We start from the raw sequence: 20,447 nt of genomic DNA on the forward strand, positions 1-20,447 counted from the left end.
TCCATGGGAACGCGAGTAAGAACCGGACCGATTTGCGTATCGATTATCGGCTAAGCACCGTTTATTTATCGGCTGTCCGCTATCTATGTATATACACGGGTGTCACGTAAGTGCATGCACGCCGGTCGAGGGATGCATCGGAGTGTGCTCGAGGAGGGAAGAGAATTGGCCGAAAATAGAGGATGTTGGGTTATTTCGGGCTTCGCGTTGTTTCAAGGTGAAAGGCCGACTTCGCGAGTATTCCTTACGCTCTTTCCTGGAGCGCATCCACTCGCGTTCATTCGTCAATGGACAAATAAACAAAAGAAAAGGGACAACACGCCCCTTCCTCTCCATTTTCATTACTCTTGCAACCACGATCGATCTTGTTGGAAAGGAATGATTCTTATTTCAACGAGACTGTGAATGTGGTAACGCAGTCTCGATTGTGCATCCTCGGGTGAAATAATTCAATCCTTGAGGATTATTGAAAGTTTTCCAATAATGCAAAGATACATTTTAAAGAACAAAGTTAGAAACAAAATGATTCTAGTAGATTTTTGAAACTTTTATTATCGAAGGAGTGGAAGAAACTTTCGCGACCGACTGTACACTCTGAGAACAGTTGTATTCGGAAAACAGCATCTTTCTCTCTCTCTCTACTTACTCTCTATTCCGAAGCCAATTAGCGTAATTGCAATTTTTATCATCGCGTAATAATCCACCCCCGTTCGAGTCGATGCTTTCGTTGTTTCAACCCTTTCTCTTTCTCTCACTCGACCGCATCGAGAGAGGGCTAATTTCGTACGAGGATACGATCGATAGAGCGATTAGAACGATTGCTGATCGGAATGGTGTGTCATGCGATGAGGAGTTAGACGGGTTGCGTATAAGGGTGAAAATTTAACGAGCCACGCTCAGGTGCGATAAATTGATAGCGAGCGCGAGATGGTGAAAATCGTGATGTCGCTGAAATAAAATAAAAAAGAAAAAGTAGGGAGGAGGAAGAGGAGGAAGAAGAGAAGGATAAGGAGACGAGAGCCCTCGATAATGGAAGATTTCTATTTCTTCTCCTGAGGGAGAGGAAAGTTGTTATCGGTGTCGGCCGAGATCGAATTCTATTAACATCGTAATCCGTTAGAATCCGGGAGTGTAAATTTATAAAAGTTCAAAGGTGCAAAGTTAACGAGAATTCAATTTACTTTTCCGCTGCGGCGAGTAGTTTCAGTTGGTAATTTTCGAACAGGTGATGATCGCCCCGGGTTGCCATCACCTGGATATATGGTTTTAATCGATAACCGTCTAGAAACAATGTGTAATCGATGCGCGCAACCGATGTGGCAGCCAGGTGATGATTCAGTACGTAAAAATTGTTTCGTTTGTCTCATCGATTAAACTTACGGACAGTCCGTAAATACGTGCAAGAATAATACCTGTTCGTAAGTTAAGTGAATACGCGCGTTAAAGGAGATTAGCAGCCTCGACGAGGAAGCGTAGAATATTTACACGAGAAACTCGCGAGAAGTTAGAAAACGGGGCTCGCTGTATGTGTGTATGCGCGCGCGCGTAACGTTCATAGAAAGCGATTCCTATTTTCCAACTTCCCACGTGTCGACCCATTTAGTCGCCGGTTGAATGGAGAACCTATTTCGAACGAATTCTAAGTAGCGATTAGCGAATAATTCGAGAGGTAACGAGAGCTTGGATATTTGCACGAATCGCGAAATTCCAACCATTGCTTCCACCAACCTCGTTCCACGTCATCGACGTTTTCCCATCGACGTGTCACCGAGGACAGCGAACCGAAGAATCGGCAAGATCCGGCGAGAGAATTCCTTTGGAAAAAGGAAAAAATCATTCGGGGTGGATTCGAGACGACTCCATCCCCTGTTTATATGCACGAAATTGGGATCTCGGAGTGCATCGACAGACAAAATTACAGCTCGAAGAAAAAAAAGGCAAGTTGGCTCACAGCCATTCCAACTTTGGTACACTTCGGAAAGCAGAGAACTATACGTGTCGAGCGTGTATAAAAATCAAACGGATAACGAAGCAGTCGAAAACTGCGTTAACCAGGGATCTACGTGCAAAACGCGTGCAAAATTTCTCCGTAAATGGATTATATTGGAAATTGCGTTGTAAGTAATTTTTGTTCTAATTTTCAGCGCAGTGTGCGTGGAAAATTCTCGAAAGAAAAAAAAAAAATATCGATTCTCCTCTTTAATTCCTGAAACCCATCTTGATTGGTATTAAAGATCGATTAAAACGCTGTTATGCGATTTTTTTTTTTTTTTACATCGAAGAAATTGAAAATGCCACGAGGAAAATTAGAGTTGGGATTTCTAAATATTTTCCGAGGCGTCTGTTTCCATTAGCCCCGCTCACAAAGAGAAGACAAGTTCGATCGATCGAGTGGAGCAAAGAACCGGGGAATCTCCGAGGAGAGTAGTAGGTCAAACACGGACGGCGAGGAAAGCAGCCGGGGATGGCTAAACGAGAAGGTTTAACCAGACGTCAGACCGGTATATCTTGTCGCTTTCGAACGCGTGCGACTTTTTTAGGAGGGCTCGAGGAAACGGAGAGCAAAGCGTGGTACAGGAGTATAGTTCGTGCGAAGTGGCAATTTCATTTCGCGATAACGATCGCGGTGGTGTCGTCCCAGCTTTCCCGATGCTTGATTCGAAACGTCGATCGGCAATTATTGCCGCAGCTGGAGTTGAGACGAAATAAATAATAAACGGGACGAACGTTTCGTTACAATTATTATACAACTTCGATTCAAGATCATGTAATTGCGACATCTGCTCTGACATCGTTCGTTACGTTTCTTGTTCCCATCTACGATATTCTTTTCTTGAACTTTTGTCCTTCGCGATAATGTTAAAAAGCTGATCGATTACACGTTATTAAGTCGATTCTTCGCATGCAAAACAGACAAATAGACAGACAATTGCAATAAAAGTCGATATTGAGGAGGAGGAGAAAGTAAAATAATAACACAATTATAAAATGGGAGTGTGATTAGATTAGAAGGAAAGGGCAATAATTCTCATTTCCATCGTTCGGATCATGAATGTGATCATAAATATGCATTAAGTAATTAATTAATTGTAAGAAAGAGGATAAGAAAAATGATAAAAATTTTAGATTACTCGGATAATTTTAGAAATGCTAGATGGAGGTAATTTTAAGGAGGGCAATATTTTTTTCTGGAACATGATGCTTTCGACAATTGAACTGCTGATCGGCGTTAACTAAACTAGACCGTTAACCGTTTCTGATTAATATGCACCCTTGTTGCAAGAGGATGCATGCAACAGGATGCAAAAGGTGTTGAACCGAGAGATATTGTCGAGAAGGCTTGCAATTTATAGCAACCCACTGCCGGATTGTTTGTTTCCCAAACGTTACAGAAACTTTCAAAGTAGTATGGAGAGGGGACTAAATATAAAATGCGTGCACGCACCAATGCAAGTGCAACCTCGATGCCTTGGGAGCTACACTCCACAATGCAAATCAGCTTAATAATGTGTAATCGATGATACGCGAAGCCGAGGATCGCTCGGCGAATACTCGGAGAAAGGAACGGTTCATTGAACCATTCGATGCTTTGTTACGCGAGAAATCATTTTTTCTGCCAGGTAAAATCGATACAAATTATCCACGCGCGTAGGCATGCTAATCGACCCGGTCGTCACGCCCAGAAAAAAAAAATAGAAAAAGAGGCGAACAATGGACCGAAAGGAAAATGATTTTTTTAAGAATAATTTAGATAAATTAAAATTCGTATATACGAGTCACGAATTAATACAAAAACGTGGCAAGATTGATCATAAGTTTTTAGATTAACTCGTTCGATATTAAATAGCGATATATTTCGTGAAAACGTTTTAAATTTTGTTTAGTCAATTAAAAATCGTTTCATTTTGCCTTCGTATGCACGTATCTGAATAGAATATAACATATTGAAATCGATCATCTGTTTTAATTCATTATTACATCGTTCTTATGCTAAATTTCTTTTTTTTTTTTTTTTTTTTGTAATAGTCAGCGGAAGAAATGCATGATATTCTAAGAAATTGACGTATTGTATCGTTATATCTTTCGTAATCTTGACAAATTTAATAGGTGAAAAATATTCTGTTTAAGAACAAGATATGGAGAAGAAATACATATTTTGAGGTAAATTTAAAGTTATTACAAAAAAATATTTTTCTGTTCGAATATAAAGAAGAACGGTGTAATCCTTTTGCACAATTTATTGTCGTTCATGACAAAATGCATTCATGTTCCAAGCGTGAATGCTTTCTTATCTCATTAAAATCGTTGCTGTCTGAGAAGATAACGATTTGCATGTTTATCGTATTTTAATAATGAAATAGTTTAAAGTCGCAATGATTGAAATTAAAAATGATACGTTTGGAGCCAAAGATTAGTCTATCCGCGCGACAGATAACTAAAGTATAAGATGCGCAAGCGCATCTTTAACGTTCACGAATTTTTGTGTGTTAGCCTTATTTCGGAGAGATATTAAGAAATTATATTAAAATTTGTATAGCAAAATAAATTCTTTGTCGATACACTTTAAAGAAGAAGATCTGATCGAACGAGAAAATAGAATGATGTCGAAATTTATAGAAGTGCGACTGAAATCGAAAGAAGTATACATTGGCACGGTTCATCGATTTCGTCACCGGAAAAAAAGGACAATATTTATGCAACAGTACCTAATAATGAGGCACCGTGAACGGTGAATACAATTAGCAACGCATTTCCAATGATCGACGATCCGAGAAATTGAAATCGATTCATAGATAATATTGTCGAACGATAATATATTAAAATTCAATTACATATAGCAATTATCTATACGAGAGAACCTTTAATTATAGAGAATTTCCTTTCGGTATAATGCAACGCTCTAATCTCCGGTTCCGAAGATCGAGTATTTAATACGTAATAATGAGATTGATTAGAAGTTTATTTTAGGATAACATCATATATTACGCATACGACAATATTATGCAAAAAAATAAACATTCCAAAATATGTCTCTTTTTAAATTGCTCCGATTGGATATTAGAAAATTTGATGCTTACTTACGATAGACAGAAAGTTGTGACGTTGGGGCAACCAGACACCTCGGTGAACGACACCAGGACCAGAGAGAACAGGTGTAACGTTGAATTGAATATGTAAAAGTAATAACGGTGTACACTTTCGATAAACGTAGTGGGCAATGCCACAAGTAAGTATATAACAACGCGTCGTCACGACTACTTCAAAGCACGAGGGCAAATAAGCTTCCGTACGCACGCACGCATGCACGCATGCACGTTTGTATGCACGAATACCCGTGCAAGTCTCTTAAGAAACGAACATTGATACACACGCGGTTAGCGTACGCACACCACCGCCTGATTGTACATACATCACGTATCGTGGTAGCGACCGCAGGACGATGACAGCCATCCGACACTGTCTTACGCCAACTGGTGTTTACTACTGAAACGCTCCGTCGTCCCTCGAGCCATCGGCTCGGGACGAGGAACACACCGGGAAGCAGCGAGCCTCTTGATGAGTGCAACAGTTGCTTGACCGAGGCGCCCCACAATGTCGATTCCGATTATTAACACGATCCTATTCCACAGATGAGGTACAGAATAGAACTATCATCCTATGGAACATTACGTCCCATGCTCTGAAATACCGATTGTGCAAAAAATTAAAGTATGTATGCCCTCTACAATACAAACCGATGAATTTAACAACTATATTCGATTCAAGAACTAATGTTGGTAAAGTCAAAAACAATAATAAAATCCTCTTTCGTAATATTTAAGTAATACGTATACATATAATATTTGTATATTATAATATGTTAGAACAAATGAAATATAAATAAAATACAAAATAAATTCTTATAAAATTAAATAAATTTAAGAATCTCGTATTCTGAAGTACCGATTGTTCAAAAAAATCAGAAGTTTTGATATGCCCTCTATGATTTAAATTCAGGAATTATATCATAGATGGGATAGATGTGACATCTTATAGAACTTTATGTTACATGTTTCAAAATGCCGGTTTCAAAGTAAAATTAGTGTTTCATATGTCTTTAAATAAACAAATTTTTATCTTCCAAACTATTATTTATTATCGGAAGATTTTAATTTTTTTTCTTTCCTAAACTAAGATTCCTAAACTATTGATTATCTAAATTAAAAGTTCTGTTCTTATATCTTATAATTATAAAAATTAAAAGGATGTTATAAAAAATTAAAAATCAAATAAATATAAAAATAAATGAATAACTATTATTATAACAATATTAAATATTAATATTGTATATTTAATATATAGTATAAATATTATAAAAATGATTAAAAATTGAATGATTAAAAATTATTGTGTGTTATTAAAATTTAATTGAAGAAAATTTTATGAAGACTCAGTAGAAACTGATTTTTCTTCTGTGATTTGTTTTTGATTATATATATATAGAAGATTGCAACAATTATGAAATTACAAAGTTTAAAACAAGTGAAAATAAATGATTTCTACCGATGACATCAGAAATGAGTTTTCTTTTTTTAATATAATGATTTATAATTTCGTAATTTTTAGATTTTGATTCTTAATTTATATATATAATAATTTCTGATAGTAAAAGTTAATATATTTTTATAAAATAAAATTATATTTACAGTTCTATAATAGTTTTCGATTTATCTGTGCTTTAAAGAATAATACGAAAAGAATATAAATAAAGCCACAAGTTAAATTAATCGATAATAAATAGTAAATCGAAAATGTTATGACAGAGAAATGTAAGTTTTAATATATTAAATTATAAATGGAATCTATTAAAAAAATATGATTTAATGAATTAAAATTGAAAATAATATTAGACAAAAAATTTTAACATTAAATTGACAAAAGTTTTATTATGTTTTGCTATATAAAAATATAAAATCCTATAGAAATATAGAAATAATCGATTAAATAAAGAATTAAATACCTTTTATAATAAAAACAGTTCGAAACAGTTTTAGTACGTAGTCATTTTATTATTGGTTAAATTATCTTATTCGACAGTTAGTGTCACATTACAAGATTGTAAACAAAAATTCAGTTAATGTTCTTCAGTCGACAGAGATATATGTGACATATGTGTATTCTATTGGTTATTGAATTGTGAATAGTGTATGAAATATTTTAAGAAAATTTATCCATCAATAATAATGATTTATTTATTTTATAAATGGTCAAAATAATTTTCATTCGTATTTGTACTTGTACTAAAATATCTTCATAATATACAAGAAAATTAATTTTTGTTAATTAATTAAATATTTTAATCCAATACATAATGCAGAATTAAATATAATTAAATATAATTAATAGTAACAAAAATACTAATTAAGGAATATTAATAAAAGTTATTACACTGAATTATTGAAATGGCAAGAAAATTAAATGTGGTAAGAAAAATCTATATAGGAAAATTTTTTTTATTGATTTTTTTTATATTAGAGATCAATTAATGTTTGTGGTTGGTTTTATATTGATAGTTGCTAGTATTAAAGAAACTACAATTCCTTGAAAATGTTGAAAAATTAATAAAAGAAGGGAAAAATTATTTATTTCGAATGAATAAGCTATCTGATAGTTTAAGAATAGATTCGTATCAGTATAAGAAAATCTTATACTTTATGGATCGTTATTCACGTGTAAGTTCGAAATAAAAAAATATATATTTGTATTAATAGTTTATTATTTTTCTTTAAATAAAACATAATTGTTGTTATATAATTTCCAAATATAGTGTAAAACACAATTAAAGGAGAATATAGAGGAATTAAAAAATATGTTCGATAATAGTAATATCGATGATATCATAGATGAAGAAGGAACAGATGAAGAGAATGAGATAGATTATATGGAGGACGAAGATTTTCTTCTCGAAGAACAATTTTATCATTTTCGTAATATAATGTATCTAAAGAATATGCTTGCAAACATGGAAATGTTAATTTCACGAATGTTAAATATAAATGGATCCCTTATAAATCTTCAGTTATCAAAATATTCAAGATTGAAAATTGCATTAAAAAACTATTCCGTAAAAGTGTATGAATTTTTGAAAAATAATAAAATACTCGTAGAATCTAAAAATAATTTTGAGAAAAAACAATTCACGAAAAACATTCAGGATAAATTTATACAACTACAAAAACTTATAATTCAGATTGCCAAGGTACAGTTAAAACTATACTATAGAAAAATTACTATAATAAAAACTTATAAAATTACATGATTTTTATTGAAAATAATTAATATAAATAAAAATTCTTTTTTAAATATAGAAAGAAATATTCTTTACGGATATTATGATTCGCAATTTGCAAGATATGTCTGAACGAAGAAAATGAAGAAAATTAATTAAAATTTATATCATACGATATCATTATGAAATATAATTAATTTATTTTTTTATGTTTAGATTACATATAATATGAAAAAAAGTTAAATTAAATTAAAAGTATAAATAATTCTATTATTATTTATTAAATTTATTTTATACCTTGCCTGTTAATAATTTTCAATTATCAATATGTGATCGATTTGTTCCTTGTAATAAATCCAATTTGTATTGTACATTATATAAACATTGAAGTACCATCTAGCGGAGAATAGGAAGAACTATGATTATATAAAAAAATTGAAAAATTTTTCGATTTTAGGATAAATTTAAAATTTTATATTGAAATTAAAGAAATAATTAAAAAATTTTATTCAAAAATGTTAAATCATTTAGTAATTACAATTAAATTTCGAAAATTATATAATTTACGAATAAAGAAAGATAAATATTTAGTTTAAATAATTAATTTTTAAATCGAAATTATCGATATATCGTTTCAATATAAATCGTTATAATCAATATAACATTTTGTGCTATATATGTTACCATTTATTTGAAATAAAATTTAATTGACTTTTAGATATTGTATCTACATTACAATTATTACTTTTGAATGCACAAGATTTTAAAACATATGAATGATAACTTTCTATTAAACATATTTCTTCATATAAATCCTCTGTAGACATTTCCACAATTAGTGCACATTCGTTTAACAACCAACGAAAAGTTCGTGGTAAAACTTTTTCAAATACGGCAAAATTTTTAGATTTTACACGACTAAAAATACAGTGATACATCCAATATTCTTTAAATGGTCTAAAAAATTGATATTTCTTATGCACTATACTTTTCTTCTCGTCAATATCATTAAAAAATGTAATATCACTTAGATTCAAATATTCATTTATATTAAAAGTATCACTTTTTAAATCTATATTATCAATATTGATATCATTAATGCTAATACATTCAGATAAAAATAATTGCTCTTTGTTATTTTTAACATTGGTTTGTATACTATTGTGAAAATTTATATTCTCTGTATCTGAAAGAAAATCATTTTCATTTTTTTCATCGTCATTTATGGATAAAGTATTTCCTTTGATAAATTGACCTTTAATGTTTCGTTCAAGTTGAATTTTAAATTTTTTAGATCCTATTTTTTTCATTGTATTCGATTTAAAAATAGAATCTTTTTCTGCTTGCGACAATTGTAAATTGTATTTGTCATATATTTTGTTTTCTAAAGACATAGTTTTTGGATCTATATTATTAATATAATTAGAAACTTCTTCTTCGTCTTCAGTATCACTATCAGTAGGAATTGCTAGTTTCCCGTTCGGGAGAATTTCGGTAAATGTAAAATTATTCGCTACATATATGTTTTCTAAATCTTTGATTCCATTGTCATAATACTGTTTTTTAACGACATCGAATTTCATGGTACATGGTATTTTAGCGTGTAAATATTCATTCACACTTTCGTTTCCGAGTTCATGTTGGTTTTTTAAGTCATCTTGTACATCGACGAGCTGTTTCAGTTCTTCTATACTTGGCATTCTAGGTTGTTCAAATTGAGGTACATTTTTTTCGACAAAATGTACATTTGAATCGATTATTTCTAACTCTATGTCACATTTCATTGCTAATTCTATTAGACTAAAAAAAAAAAAAAAAAAAAAAAGAAAAAGAAAAAGAAAAAGAAAAATTAATTTATTTTAATTAGATGTGATTAGAATGTGATCAGAATGTTTCTAATCAATTATTATTAATTACTTACGACTCAGATTTTGTCATGTATCCAACTTTTGTAAGAAAAAAATCATTTTTTAATATATTAGGAATATCATAGAGCGGATTATCTAATAAATATTGCAAATATGAATAAAGTGGAGTTAGAGATGGTGGAAATATATCTACTGTCTTTGGTGATAAATCATTAATATTTAAGCTAGTTATATGTTTTTTCATGCCATTAATAAGTTCTTCTGGTAAAAAATGTTTCGAACTTTTTATATTTACTTCATTTTTATTCGATTTAGAAGTTATAAATTCTAAGAATTTTAAATATAAATCGTCAATTCCATCTAAGTCGGGATAATATTTCATTTTAGTTGGATAATGTGCACGAGATAAAATTGTTTTTCTGCATTCGATATATCTTTGCCATTCTTGAAAATTAAAAAGTTTTTCATTCAGTAAACCACGTTCAATAGCTATGCTGAAATAAAAAAAATTTATATTAATAAAATGAAGATTAATATAGTTTATCTATAATATAAAATAAATAATCGCATTAAAAATACAATTAAAGTAGGATATTCGTATTCGCATTTATAATCATTTTCGATTTTGTATAATTCTTTCCGTTCTTCATATAATTTTACTCCATATGTAATTAAATCATTGTCAATTACAGCATATGGCATTTTTTCAGAAGTAAAGTATGTTGCCCAATGACCATTTGATTCAAGTACAATTCCACCACCAACTTTATCATATTTTTTTAACATATAAGAAAAATTTTTATAAAGAGCTTCCATATGTGAAAAATTATGTTCAATATCTTCTACAATTGCACGAGCTAATCCTAGTTTTGTTATAGATTCTCCATGTCCTGTTAAGGAACAACCTATATTTCTAATAGCATAAGTACCGCAACCCAATAAAGGAGAATCTCCTACTCTTCCTACCAATTTTTTATTTAAACCACCTGTTGTAGTTCCAGCAGCTACACTATATCCATCATATGCTACACAACCAACAGTTCCCGCATTATCTATAAATATTTAACGAGTAATATCTATAAATAATAATTGCATGAATGCATAAAAATTAATTTTTCCAATTGTTTTAAAAATATTTACTCTTTAACATATCGATATCCAATAAAATTTTCTCAATATCAGCATCTAATTTTCCTTCTTCTTCTGAATAAAAAGCTGCACGTGCAGCAGGTGATACCATATTTCCTTCTGATAAGAAACTTAAATTTGCATATTTAGCTAAATTTTTAGCTCCCTCACCCACAAAAATAGAATTTGGAAAATTATTCATAACATATTTTGCAAGTGTTATAGGATGTTCTATATCTGAAACTGCTGCTACTGATCCACATTTGAATTTACGGCCATCCATTATACTTGCATCCATTTCAACTTTTCCTATACTAGGAAAATTTATATATAATATGATAATATGATAAAAATTTATTTAAGTGGCCTTTATTATTATGCAGGATATATAAAATACCTATTTCATTTAACACAGATCCATAACCAGAATTAAAAAATTCGTCACATTCTAACCACCATAATGCAGCTTCTACAGCATTTACAGAAGATTCACCACTTATTAATTTTTTATAACCATTAATGGCAGCTTTTTTACACGCTGTCATTTTTTCTATAGCTATAGAATCACTAAAATTTCCCGCACCGCCATGTACGATTATACATGGAATAGTATTTTTATAACATATACATTTCTCTTTAATTTTTCTATTACAAGACGTACCTTTTCTGAATTCCATTTTTACTTCAAATAAACTACTTATTTCTTATATTAATAATACCATACATCTTCAGATTTTGAGGTTCAAAACATAAAACAATATACATAATGGATATTCATTTTTTCAACATACCTATTGATTTTTTCTGCAATCCGACTAATATAATATTCAGTTATACCATCTAAACCAAGCAAAGTTTTCAATACCACTATAATAAATGCAATTGCACGACCTTCATAATTTGGAATATATGATTTTTTTATATTAAATATCATTTTAGGAGGTGATAAAGCTATTAATCTTTCTGTATACAACTGGATACCCCCTAAAATATAAATATAAATACATAACATTAAATTAATATTAAGAAAACAAACTGGTAATGCAAAAAATATAAAAATAAATATTAAAATTATACATATATTATATATATTATAATATAATCAAATAAAATATTCATACTTGGTAATCCTAATTCTTGACAATATCTCTTAATTAAAGATAAAATATCTGGGCAAATTATATCCCATACACCAAGAAATTTTGCCATACTTGCAATAATTCGTCTCATTCCTTTATGTGTAATTTCAACATTTTGTCTTAAAAAGCTTCTTTCATTAGCTGTTAAATTCATTTCCGGTGGCAACAAATGATCTAATTTATAATAAGATAAATGTCCTTCTTTCCCATATCTATCAAGGAAAAATATTTTAATTAAAAAAATCATAAAAGAATATATATTTATTACCGTAACATATCTCCTAATTGTATAGGTTGATCATGAATTCTCAAAGCTAAATATATAATTGCCCATAGTCGCATAGGTGTCATTATATGAGGTCCCATTTTATATTGGTTACTTATATGCTTGGCTCTATATTTAATTCTTTCAGATCTAGGTACGTTTTTAGATAATTTTTTAATTTTTCTTGCTTCTTCTTTGGCATGAGAACTAAATTGTACTCTAGATAAATTAAAAGGTATAAAAATTATATTCAATATAGATTAAATTTTATTTTATAAAAGAGCTAAAGACTTACTTTCCATCATTATCTGAAGAATTGGCTGAAGTAGATTGAAAACTATATACACTTTGACTAAATGAACTAATACCATCACCTAAAGAACTACTTTGGGACTGAAGATATCTATCATATTCAGCTGTTGCTAAAAGCCTCTAATAATAAATAAATAAATATAGTTTAGAAGAAGTATAAAATAAAAATGAATTTTACTTTAATAAATATTATAAAAATTACTTTATTTTTTTGTAATTCTCTCATAGAACTAGCCTCACTTTGACCACTTGATATTACAGAAGTATTTGTACTACTCCCAGTTCTTTTGCGTTTTCTGTGCTTCTTTTGGGATTGTACTTTGCCATAAATAATTTCAGCATCCCTAATACATCAAACATTAATATATCTAAATTTAATTTTAATTTTATTTCTAACATACCTTCTTTTATATCTTCTGGCCAATTTTGGCAAACATTTTTTTTTAGTTGATATAAATGCTACCTCAATCTTGCCTAAATATGTTGCCCACAATTGTAATATTGTTAATTTTATTTCGGATGGAATTCCAAGTTCTATTAATTCATTTGTTAATCCAATTAAAACAAAATTATATAGTTCCCATGATGTCCATCCAAGTTCCTCACCTAATAATTATGAATGAAAAATCATAAAATTTAAAAATGTTAAATAATATTTGAATATTAGAATAATTTAAATTAATAATATATATAATATAATAAATAATTAATATATATTAAAACAAACCTGATTTATTTGATTTTAATTGTCTTATTTTTGTTTTTCGTAATCTAGTTGAATTATCTATGTGTAATTCAAGAATTTCTTCTCTAATATCCTATAAAAATAATCGAATTACTTGACAAATTTTGAAAAGAAAAAAAAATTGCAATACCTCGTTCTGCGTTTGACATGTTTGACAGAAAAAATAGCCAGCTTCTTTGTAAAAATCTGTACTGTCACAAATTCTGCACTTTTGCATTTTTTCCGTATGTTTTTAATAAAAATTCTGCCTTTTATTAATTGTTGCATTTATGCTACAATTAAGTATTATAGGTTATAATACTTAATGTATTATAGGTTATAATACCGAGCACGTTGGAAATTTAAAATTTCTTCACGCGGTTTCTAAATTTCTTACGTATCCGGATTTAACATGAATCGTAATTGGTGTAGGTTAGACGAATGATACATTGGTTATACGAGTAAAGTATATCCCCTAGCGGGAGTATAATACAGAATATAACCACTAATTTACGATTGAATTTTCAGGGAAATGTAAACAATAATCGAAGTGTTTGTTGCAGAACTTTGTTATTATTGAAACGTGAAGTGCATAAAATATAGTTTGATCAATATTATAATAATCTTTTTTGATACGATAGTTCTTGAATTGTGTGCTAGAAAATTTTTTACGTCAACAAAACTATAGATCGATCTCACAATTGATTCGTTTATAGTAGCGTCTTAACCTCTGTGTAGCATCATAAACTTCAAAGAGTTATGTTGATTTGATTAAAAAACATGGTTAATTTTTTTAATGTTTATAAACAACATTCTTTACGTGAGCTTATTATCATTAAAATATGACAGTGTATTAAAAGAATAAAAGATGACAAAGCATATATAGTTCGTGATTATGGAGTATGACTCTGCATCGAACTGTGATGATCATCTGCGAGAATATGAAACTTCAGAAGATCTCCCACATTTAAGAGAAATACATAAACTTGAACGTCCAATCTGTACTACAAGTTCAACACCATGGCATTCTCTGCAGGTTGTGACATCACAATCAAAACTCAAATCAGCGACAACAAACAAAAGTCTTTCTTCTCAAGTGATGGAATATTATCACAAATATTCTCAAAATGCAAATTTGGATCAATATTTTTCACTGCCTTCAACTAGTACATCACCAGAAGCGATTAAATGTTATTATAGCATATATGAAGTAAATCCAAAATTAGAGGTTAATAGACAGGATTGTATAGGAGAGGAATATAATTTAAAATCTTATGTGCCTAGAGAAAGAAGAAGATGGGCGAGACCACCTCTTATTGGTCAATCTTCAAATACAGAATCATCGTCCAGATATGTCCAAACTCCATTGTCGAATCTTAAATCTCCATCACCTGATTTAAAACGTAATACACCGGAAACAATCTTAGAAGAAAAAAATGAAAATCAAGAGATATTAACAGAAGCTATAGAAAGGAAAATATCTTCTCCAACTTCTAGTATTGCTTCTCATAAGCCTCTCGAATGGGATAGTGGAGCGGATGTTGGTTATTTTAATACAATTCCCAACAATAAACAAAATGACAAAAAATTAAGTACGATAGAACGAATGGCTTTAGCTAAAGGTTGTTCCGCTGCTTTAAGATTGGATCCTGAAGGTACCACAGAATCAGGAATCTCTGGAAAACTTGTAGGAGTTCAAAAAAATTCGACCAATTCTATGATTCCTGATGCTAATTCTACTCCATTGTTGGGAAATGCTTCAGGATCGGAAAGCGAAATTGAAATTACACCGATTGTGAAGAATCATTTGCCGGGTATAATATCGGGAAATGGAATAAAATCTAACGAAAGATTTTTCTCTAAGGATCTCAAACACCAAAATATTTTAATGCAGTATTCGAAAAGAGAGTACAACCATGACACTCCAAAATCGACTTTTGCATCCAAGATACCTTTTGCAAAATTCGCGACTGAGGTAAGGAAAATATCGAGCAGACAGAATACGAACAAAGAAAATATATGTCCCCCAACCTCACCTTTGAAAAAGAGCACATCGATGAACACGTTATTTATACCACCCTCTAAATTACCATTGAAAAGAAGTCAAAGCGAGTTGAATTTGTACGGTAGAGATAAGGGCAAATCTGCGTTGCCATTAATTTTTAATTCTTCATCCTCGATTGCTACTATTGTAAATAAACCTTCCACTTGTGATAAAGTTATACAGACGACTTTATACGCTTACACTCAAGAATCCGTTGGCGTCCAAGTTTCGGCTCTCGAGGAAGAGAAGCCACCGTTACCAAAGAGAGGAACTAGTTTGCGAAAGGGTTCGACATTAATGTTGAAGAATCCAAAGGATACGTACAAAGTTCAAAATTCAAGGAAACAGAAAACCAATGAAGCACAAAATGCTGAAGCGAGCGGAGAAAGGAAGGAAATAAAATTGCAGCAAAATTATTCGGAACAATCGCAGAACGAATCGGGCAGGCAAACACCGCAGCCTGATACGGAAAATATAACAGGTAGGGCGAACAGCTTTGAATATTTTCCTGGTCATGTATACGAGAACGTCCCTAACGGAAGCGGTAGCCATATTTCATCTTCAGAGACGGGAAGATCTCATTCTACTCTGCCCAATACAAGCTCCAGCATTAACGAGAAATTATGGGGTGACTCGGATAGCCTGGTAAAGGATCTGGAACGAAGCGTGAATATTTTGAAGAGTCTGGTCGATGCGAATAAATGCGACAAGGAAATTAAGAAAAGACTGATACATCACGTAGTTAAGAGATTAATCACCGCCAAATACACGGATGATAAAATTGAGCATAATTTAGAAGATAACGTTCCGTGGAATCCAGACGATGCCAGGAGCAAAGTTTACGGTAGGGAGATACTTCAGGCAATAACGAAAAATCGTAATACCAGCGATTCTTCGACCGACTGGAATTTGCAGAAGGAGTTGGCACAGGGGAAATCCTCCACGAGGAGCGGAAAAGGTATGGCAAAGAATGTCATATCGGAAAGTAGTAGTGATAAAATAGATAAAAATACGGACAGAACGGAAACAGATGGGCGAAAAGCAAGGATGGGTCTCAGATCGGATGATTGCCATCGGAGCAGCAGCAATACTATGACCGACAAAAGCGAAAGTTCCGAATGCTTTTTCCCGCAAAGAAGTCGTAAAGGGAACAAAATGCAGGACATATTTTGCATGAAAGATTGTAAAATGCAGAGAGATTCGAAGATGACGACAACCAGAACGACGACAACGACAACAGCTATGACGAATAATACAATTGATCATAATCGAATGTTGTTGGACGCGGTTGTTAACAACAGGAGAAACGTTATTCGTTCGAGCAACACAGGGGAACAGGATGACTGGAGGCTACTCACTACGTTTTCCGAGAGGCAATTCGAGATGAAGAAGCATGGCAGTTCCGATTCCGCGGATTCGAAGCTAGTTAGTTACGCCGAAATGGAGAAAAGGAATCAATTGATCTGGATCACGAACGAGATTAGCCACTTGTGCAATCTAAAAAAATTACTGGAAGAATCGCGAAGACCGGAGAGATTGCGAACGAGAGAGTCCCCGAAAAAATCGAGATCGGGAAATTTTAAAAGAAAACCGATGGGAACGTCGTCGCACGAGTTGTCCAAAAACAACGATTATTGCAATTGTTCGGATACACAAGTTAATTCGTTAGAAGATCCATGGTCTTCTCATTGTAATTTAGCTGCGTGCCACCATTCCAGCACATCTACCAGCATTATTCAACATATTAAAAAGCGAAACAGTTGTGCGCAAACGGCGACGAATATTACCGGGGCCTTGTCAAAGACTGGTGGTGAAATCGTGTCCGTCTCAAACTTGCACAATTTCACGATTAAATTAGTCAGTATCGGTGTACAAACCATACCTCAAGAAACGTCTACAATTCCTGCTTTGATACAGTCGGAAATTGTGCATTATGTCAAGTGTCCCGCGCACAGTTCGATGCAGTTTCAAAATAATCACAAATGCACCGAGCAACAAGTAAGCCAATGCGTGAAGCATCACGCCATCCAGAATCTAGTTACTTGCACGCAATGCTCACAGGAACAAAAGGAACGATTGAGCGTTCAGAAGGTGCACACAAATATCGAGAACTTTCAGGACGACAGTCCAGTTAGCTCGCAGACGTTATCGGATCAGACGAACGGTAACAGTATCAGCTCCGTGGAAATACCTCGTCACTGCGTTCAGGCCAGTTCATTGAAGCAAAAGGAAACCAAGAATCAAATAAACACTTTAAAATTGAAAACTTGCGATTGTAAATGTGAGAGTAAAAAAATATCCAAAGCATGTCAATGTAGCTCGTCGGTAATTACAGTGGAATGCAACAACGTCTCTAAATGCGAGGAATACCAGATGAAGATGTTCCATGCGCGCGACAAAGAGGATGGAAACTCGAAAGAATGTAACTGTACGACTGTGTGTACAGAATATGATAACGAACAATCGAAGAAAAGTCGGGCACCAATGAAATATAGTTCAAAAGATTATCAGATTAATAATGGATACTCATCGAGCTTGAATCAAAATGGTCGTATCAAATTGTGCGATTGTTCCAACGATTGTTTCTGCGAGAATAATCGCGAGCCGGAAGTTCAAAACGCAAAAGTGTTCTGTAGTTGCCATTCAAACGGAAGAGTTCAATACAACAACGGAGCTCACTTCCACGGGGAAGCGGAAGATTGTTCGGTTCAATTGTGGCCTTATTGGGTGAATAATGGACAAACAAACGAAACGGCTCAGTACAAAGTACAAAGCAATGTAAAATGCAAATGCGAGAAAGATTGTTTTTGTAATAATAGGGGGAAAAGTAGCGAAGAAATATCTCATGGCAAAGCGTGCACCAGTGGCAAACCAAATTACGTAGACGAAGCGAATCAAACGAGTGATTCCGATAGAAATTGTAAGTACTGTTGTCGCTGCGGTGCAGCTTATGTCAAGAAATGTAATTGTAATCAAATGTATCCGAAACCGATCGCGTATGAATTGTCGTTCGTTAAAGAGAATGGCCAGAAGAATGATAATTTGGGTGCGTTGCCAAAAGTGCCATTATCAAATCGTAGTACTTACGAAAATAAAATAGATGGCTGTGTTTGCAACATGATTAAAAAAGTTAGTTCAAAGAAAAATTCTCCGCAAAAAAATACTTTACAAGTAAGTACTTGAAATAAATATGTTAACTTATTTATATTAATTGATATATTTTGATTTTAGGATTATTTGTCTAAGAATAAAGCAGATTTTGTAAATAATGCGGAAACGCGTCGACAATATATGTCGGAAATATCTCATTTGCGTCAATTACGGAAGGAAAAACGAATACAATTGTTGGCTATGGCTAGCACGTCGAATGTTATAAAATCGACGAAATCTTGTTGTAAACCAGGTAAAGATTTTATTTTACTTTTAATGAAATTGTTTATTTTCTCAATATTTGTATCGCGTATCTAATATCAATGTTTTGTATACAGTTCCACAAAAGAAAATGAGCAATGAACAGATGAGGGAAAGATTGCGAAAACGATATCTTCGTTTGAACGAAGTGCGGTATAAACGGCTGCAACGAGAAAAGCAAGAAGAGGCGCGACGTAACAAACTTATGGCCAAAATTTTTTGTAAGAAATTGCAGCAGAAGGTATTGAGGGGCCAAGTAGATCTGTCTCAAAGTGTTAGCGTTATATCCAACTTGTAATGTTAATGAAATATTTGCGTGTGCATAGTTTAAATGTCAATTAGCGGTCTGACAATTGTACAGACAATAGAAGAACGTACAAATTATTTTACCTTTCAACCTGAAAGGATTATTAAAGATTTTTGTTTTCAGAATCTTCTTCTTGATTATTACTTTTCTCTACTTTCAATACTGCATAATACGTACTAACATTGTGTTACTTTTTAATTAGAAGACGTGTTTTTAAAATTAATGATTTTAAGATGTGCATGAATGTATAAGAAAGTTTGCGTGTAAACACAACACAGAATGATAACGTAATTAGATCCAAGTAATTTAGATTCAAGAATCTTTGACACGCATCATGATTAAGATATGTAATGCGTTGTTCTACATATTTGTGCCTAGAATTTATGATATTTAACATTGAATTTAAGGATCTTTGTCTTGCCAAGATATTTTCATACTAAAAGTAAACAACCGCTGCACATATGTTAAATCTAAACATGATGATGCAATAATAATTTTCATTATCACGTGAAACAATAGGGAACTTCGTAACATTGAGATTTTATATTTTAATAGTAAAATGTTTCGAAAACAAAAAACTGCTGCGTCGAAAAAAAAAGCGTTCGTTTGGAAATACATCGCTTGTTCGTGGGAAATTGAAATGCTTTAAGATGATGAAAGTAGTTATTAGTACCTGAATTACAGTACACAATTCTTTGCTATGCATAAGACTTAGATAATATAATCTCTTGGATTTTTACCTTTAATATTTTACCATTTTGTACGACGATTATACTCATTTGGTTAATAAAGATAAAGTGAATCCTTGAAACAATAGTTTCTTCGTTATTTTATTCTTATATTTTATGCATATATGCGATATGCATACTCGACTTCAAAAAAGATTGTACACTTTTTATTCAAACACATGCAACTCGACTGATTTCTCTTTTAACGTTCCATTTTTTTTTATCATTTACTGTTCTTAATAATTGTCTTCT

At 32.0% G+C, this 20,447-nt stretch overlaps 5 protein-coding genes across 13 annotated transcripts in view; 2 read left to right on the forward strand and 3 right to left on the reverse strand.

The window, feature by feature from the left end:
- The window catches only part of tws (protein phosphatase 2 regulatory subunit tws), a 30,565-nt gene extending 25,010 nt beyond the window's left edge, over nucleotides 1-5,555 (reverse strand). For 5 of the 7 annotated variants that reach the window (XM_086902401.1, XM_086902402.1, XM_086902399.1 and 2 more), the window contains exon 1: nucleotides 5,083-5,555. The gene's annotated coding sequence lies outside the window, so the exon portion shown is untranslated. Of the gene's footprint in view, nucleotides 1-5,078 lie in introns of all 7 variants that reach the window. The other 2 variants (XM_086902396.1, XM_086902397.1) reach the window with 2 other exon arrangements.
- A 1,940-nt stretch (nucleotides 5,556-7,495) lies between these two features.
- LOC105736111 (uncharacterized) lies at nucleotides 7,496-8,534 on the forward strand. The gene is made up of 3 exons (XM_012489459.3): nucleotides 7,496-7,712; nucleotides 7,808-8,239; nucleotides 8,349-8,534. The coding sequence occupies exons 1-3, from the start codon at nucleotides 7,632-7,634 to the stop codon at nucleotides 8,412-8,414; spliced, it is 579 nt and encodes a 192-aa protein (XP_012344913.3). The 5' UTR covers nucleotides 7,496-7,631; the 3' UTR covers nucleotides 8,415-8,534.
- A 399-nt stretch (nucleotides 8,535-8,933) lies between these two features.
- On the reverse strand, nucleotides 8,934-14,383 carry TAF1B (TATA box-binding protein-associated factor RNA polymerase I subunit B). Of its 2 annotated transcripts, none has more exons than XM_086902418.1 (10): nucleotides 13,857-14,383; nucleotides 13,709-13,799; nucleotides 13,383-13,587; nucleotides 13,184-13,325; nucleotides 12,965-13,101; nucleotides 12,679-12,888; nucleotides 12,387-12,616; nucleotides 12,057-12,249; nucleotides 10,191-10,631; nucleotides 8,934-10,069 (listed from the first exon to the last, which is right to left on the reverse strand). In XM_086902418.1, the coding sequence occupies exons 1-10, from the start codon at nucleotides 13,941-13,943 to the stop codon at nucleotides 8,950-8,952; spliced, it is 2,856 nt and encodes a 951-aa protein (XP_086758544.1). In that variant the 5' UTR covers nucleotides 13,944-14,383; the 3' UTR covers nucleotides 8,934-8,949. The 2 variants fall into 2 exon arrangements, with proteins under 2 accessions (XP_086758544.1, XP_086758543.1); XM_086902417.1 differs by having other exon boundaries at nucleotides 12,673-12,888.
- Nucleotides 10,678-11,942, reverse strand: LOC100871351 (isoaspartyl peptidase/L-asparaginase). The gene is made up of 3 exons (XM_086902419.1): nucleotides 11,663-11,942; nucleotides 11,278-11,574; nucleotides 10,678-11,189 (listed from the first exon to the last, which is right to left on the reverse strand). Exons 1-3 carry the CDS (start codon nucleotides 11,940-11,942, stop codon nucleotides 10,678-10,680), a joined length of 1,089 nt encoding a protein of 362 aa, XP_086758545.1.
- knk (cytochrome and DOMON domain-containing protein knickkopf) lies at nucleotides 14,155-20,283 on the forward strand. Of its 2 annotated transcripts, XM_086902416.1 has the most exons (4): nucleotides 14,697-14,915; nucleotides 14,990-18,920; nucleotides 18,981-19,152; nucleotides 19,238-20,283. In XM_086902416.1, the coding sequence occupies exons 1-4, from the start codon at nucleotides 14,833-14,835 to the stop codon at nucleotides 19,456-19,458; spliced, it is 4,407 nt and encodes a 1,468-aa protein (XP_086758542.1). In that variant the 5' UTR covers nucleotides 14,697-14,832; the 3' UTR covers nucleotides 19,459-20,283. The 2 variants fall into 2 exon arrangements, with proteins under 2 accessions (XP_012345394.3, XP_086758542.1); XM_012489940.3 differs by having other exon boundaries at nucleotides 14,155-18,920.
- The last annotated feature ends 164 nt before the right edge of the window (nucleotides 20,284-20,447 follow it).

This window comes from Apis florea, unplaced genomic scaffold (assembly GCF_048593485.1).
Source record: "Apis florea isolate Af1SG1 unplaced genomic scaffold, ASM4859348v1 contig_2272_pilon, whole genome shotgun sequence".
Lineage (NCBI taxonomy): Eukaryota > Metazoa > Arthropoda > Insecta > Hymenoptera > Apidae > Apis > Apis florea.

Coding starts and splice junctions, on each gene's coding strand:
- LOC100871351 (XM_086902419.1), bottom strand. CDS start 11,942: ATGGAATTCAGAAAAGGTACGTCTTGTAATAGAAAAATTAAAGAGAAA. Junction 11,575..11,662: donor ATCTGTGTTAAATGAAATAG/GTATTTTATATA, acceptor TTCCTAGTATAG/GAAAAGTTGAAATGGATGCA. Junction 11,190..11,277: donor GGATATCGATATGTTAAAGA/GTAAATATTTTT, acceptor AAATATTTATAG/ATAATGCGGGAACTGTTGGT.
- LOC105736111 (XM_012489459.3), top strand. CDS start 7,632: ATGAATAAGCTATCTGATAGTTTAAGAATAGATTCGTATCAGTATAAG. Junction 7,713..7,807: donor TTATGGATCGTTATTCACGT/GTAAGTTCGAAA, acceptor TTCCAAATATAG/TGTAAAACACAATTAAAGGA. Junction 8,240..8,348: donor TTATAATTCAGATTGCCAAG/GTACAGTTAAAA, acceptor TTTTAAATATAG/AAAGAAATATTCTTTACGGA.
- knk (XM_012489940.3), top strand. CDS start 14,601: ATGGAGTATGACTCTGCATCGAACTGTGATGATCATCTGCGAGAATAT. Junction 18,921..18,980: donor CGCAAAAAAATACTTTACAA/GTAAGTACTTGA, acceptor TTTTGATTTTAG/GATTATTTGTCTAAGAATAA. Junction 19,153..19,237: donor GAAATCTTGTTGTAAACCAG/GTAAAGATTTTA, acceptor TTTTGTATACAG/TTCCACAAAAGAAAATGAGC.
- TAF1B (XM_086902417.1), bottom strand. CDS start 13,943: ATGCAAAAGTGCAGAATTTGTGACAGTACAGATTTTTACAAAGAAGCT. Junction 13,588..13,708: donor ATTAAAATCAAATAAATCAG/GTTTGTTTTAAT, acceptor CATAATTATTAG/GTGAGGAACTTGGATGGACA. Junction 13,102..13,183: donor GAGAATTACAAAAAAATAAA/GTAATTTTTATA, acceptor ATTTATTATTAG/AGGCTTTTAGCAACAGCTGA.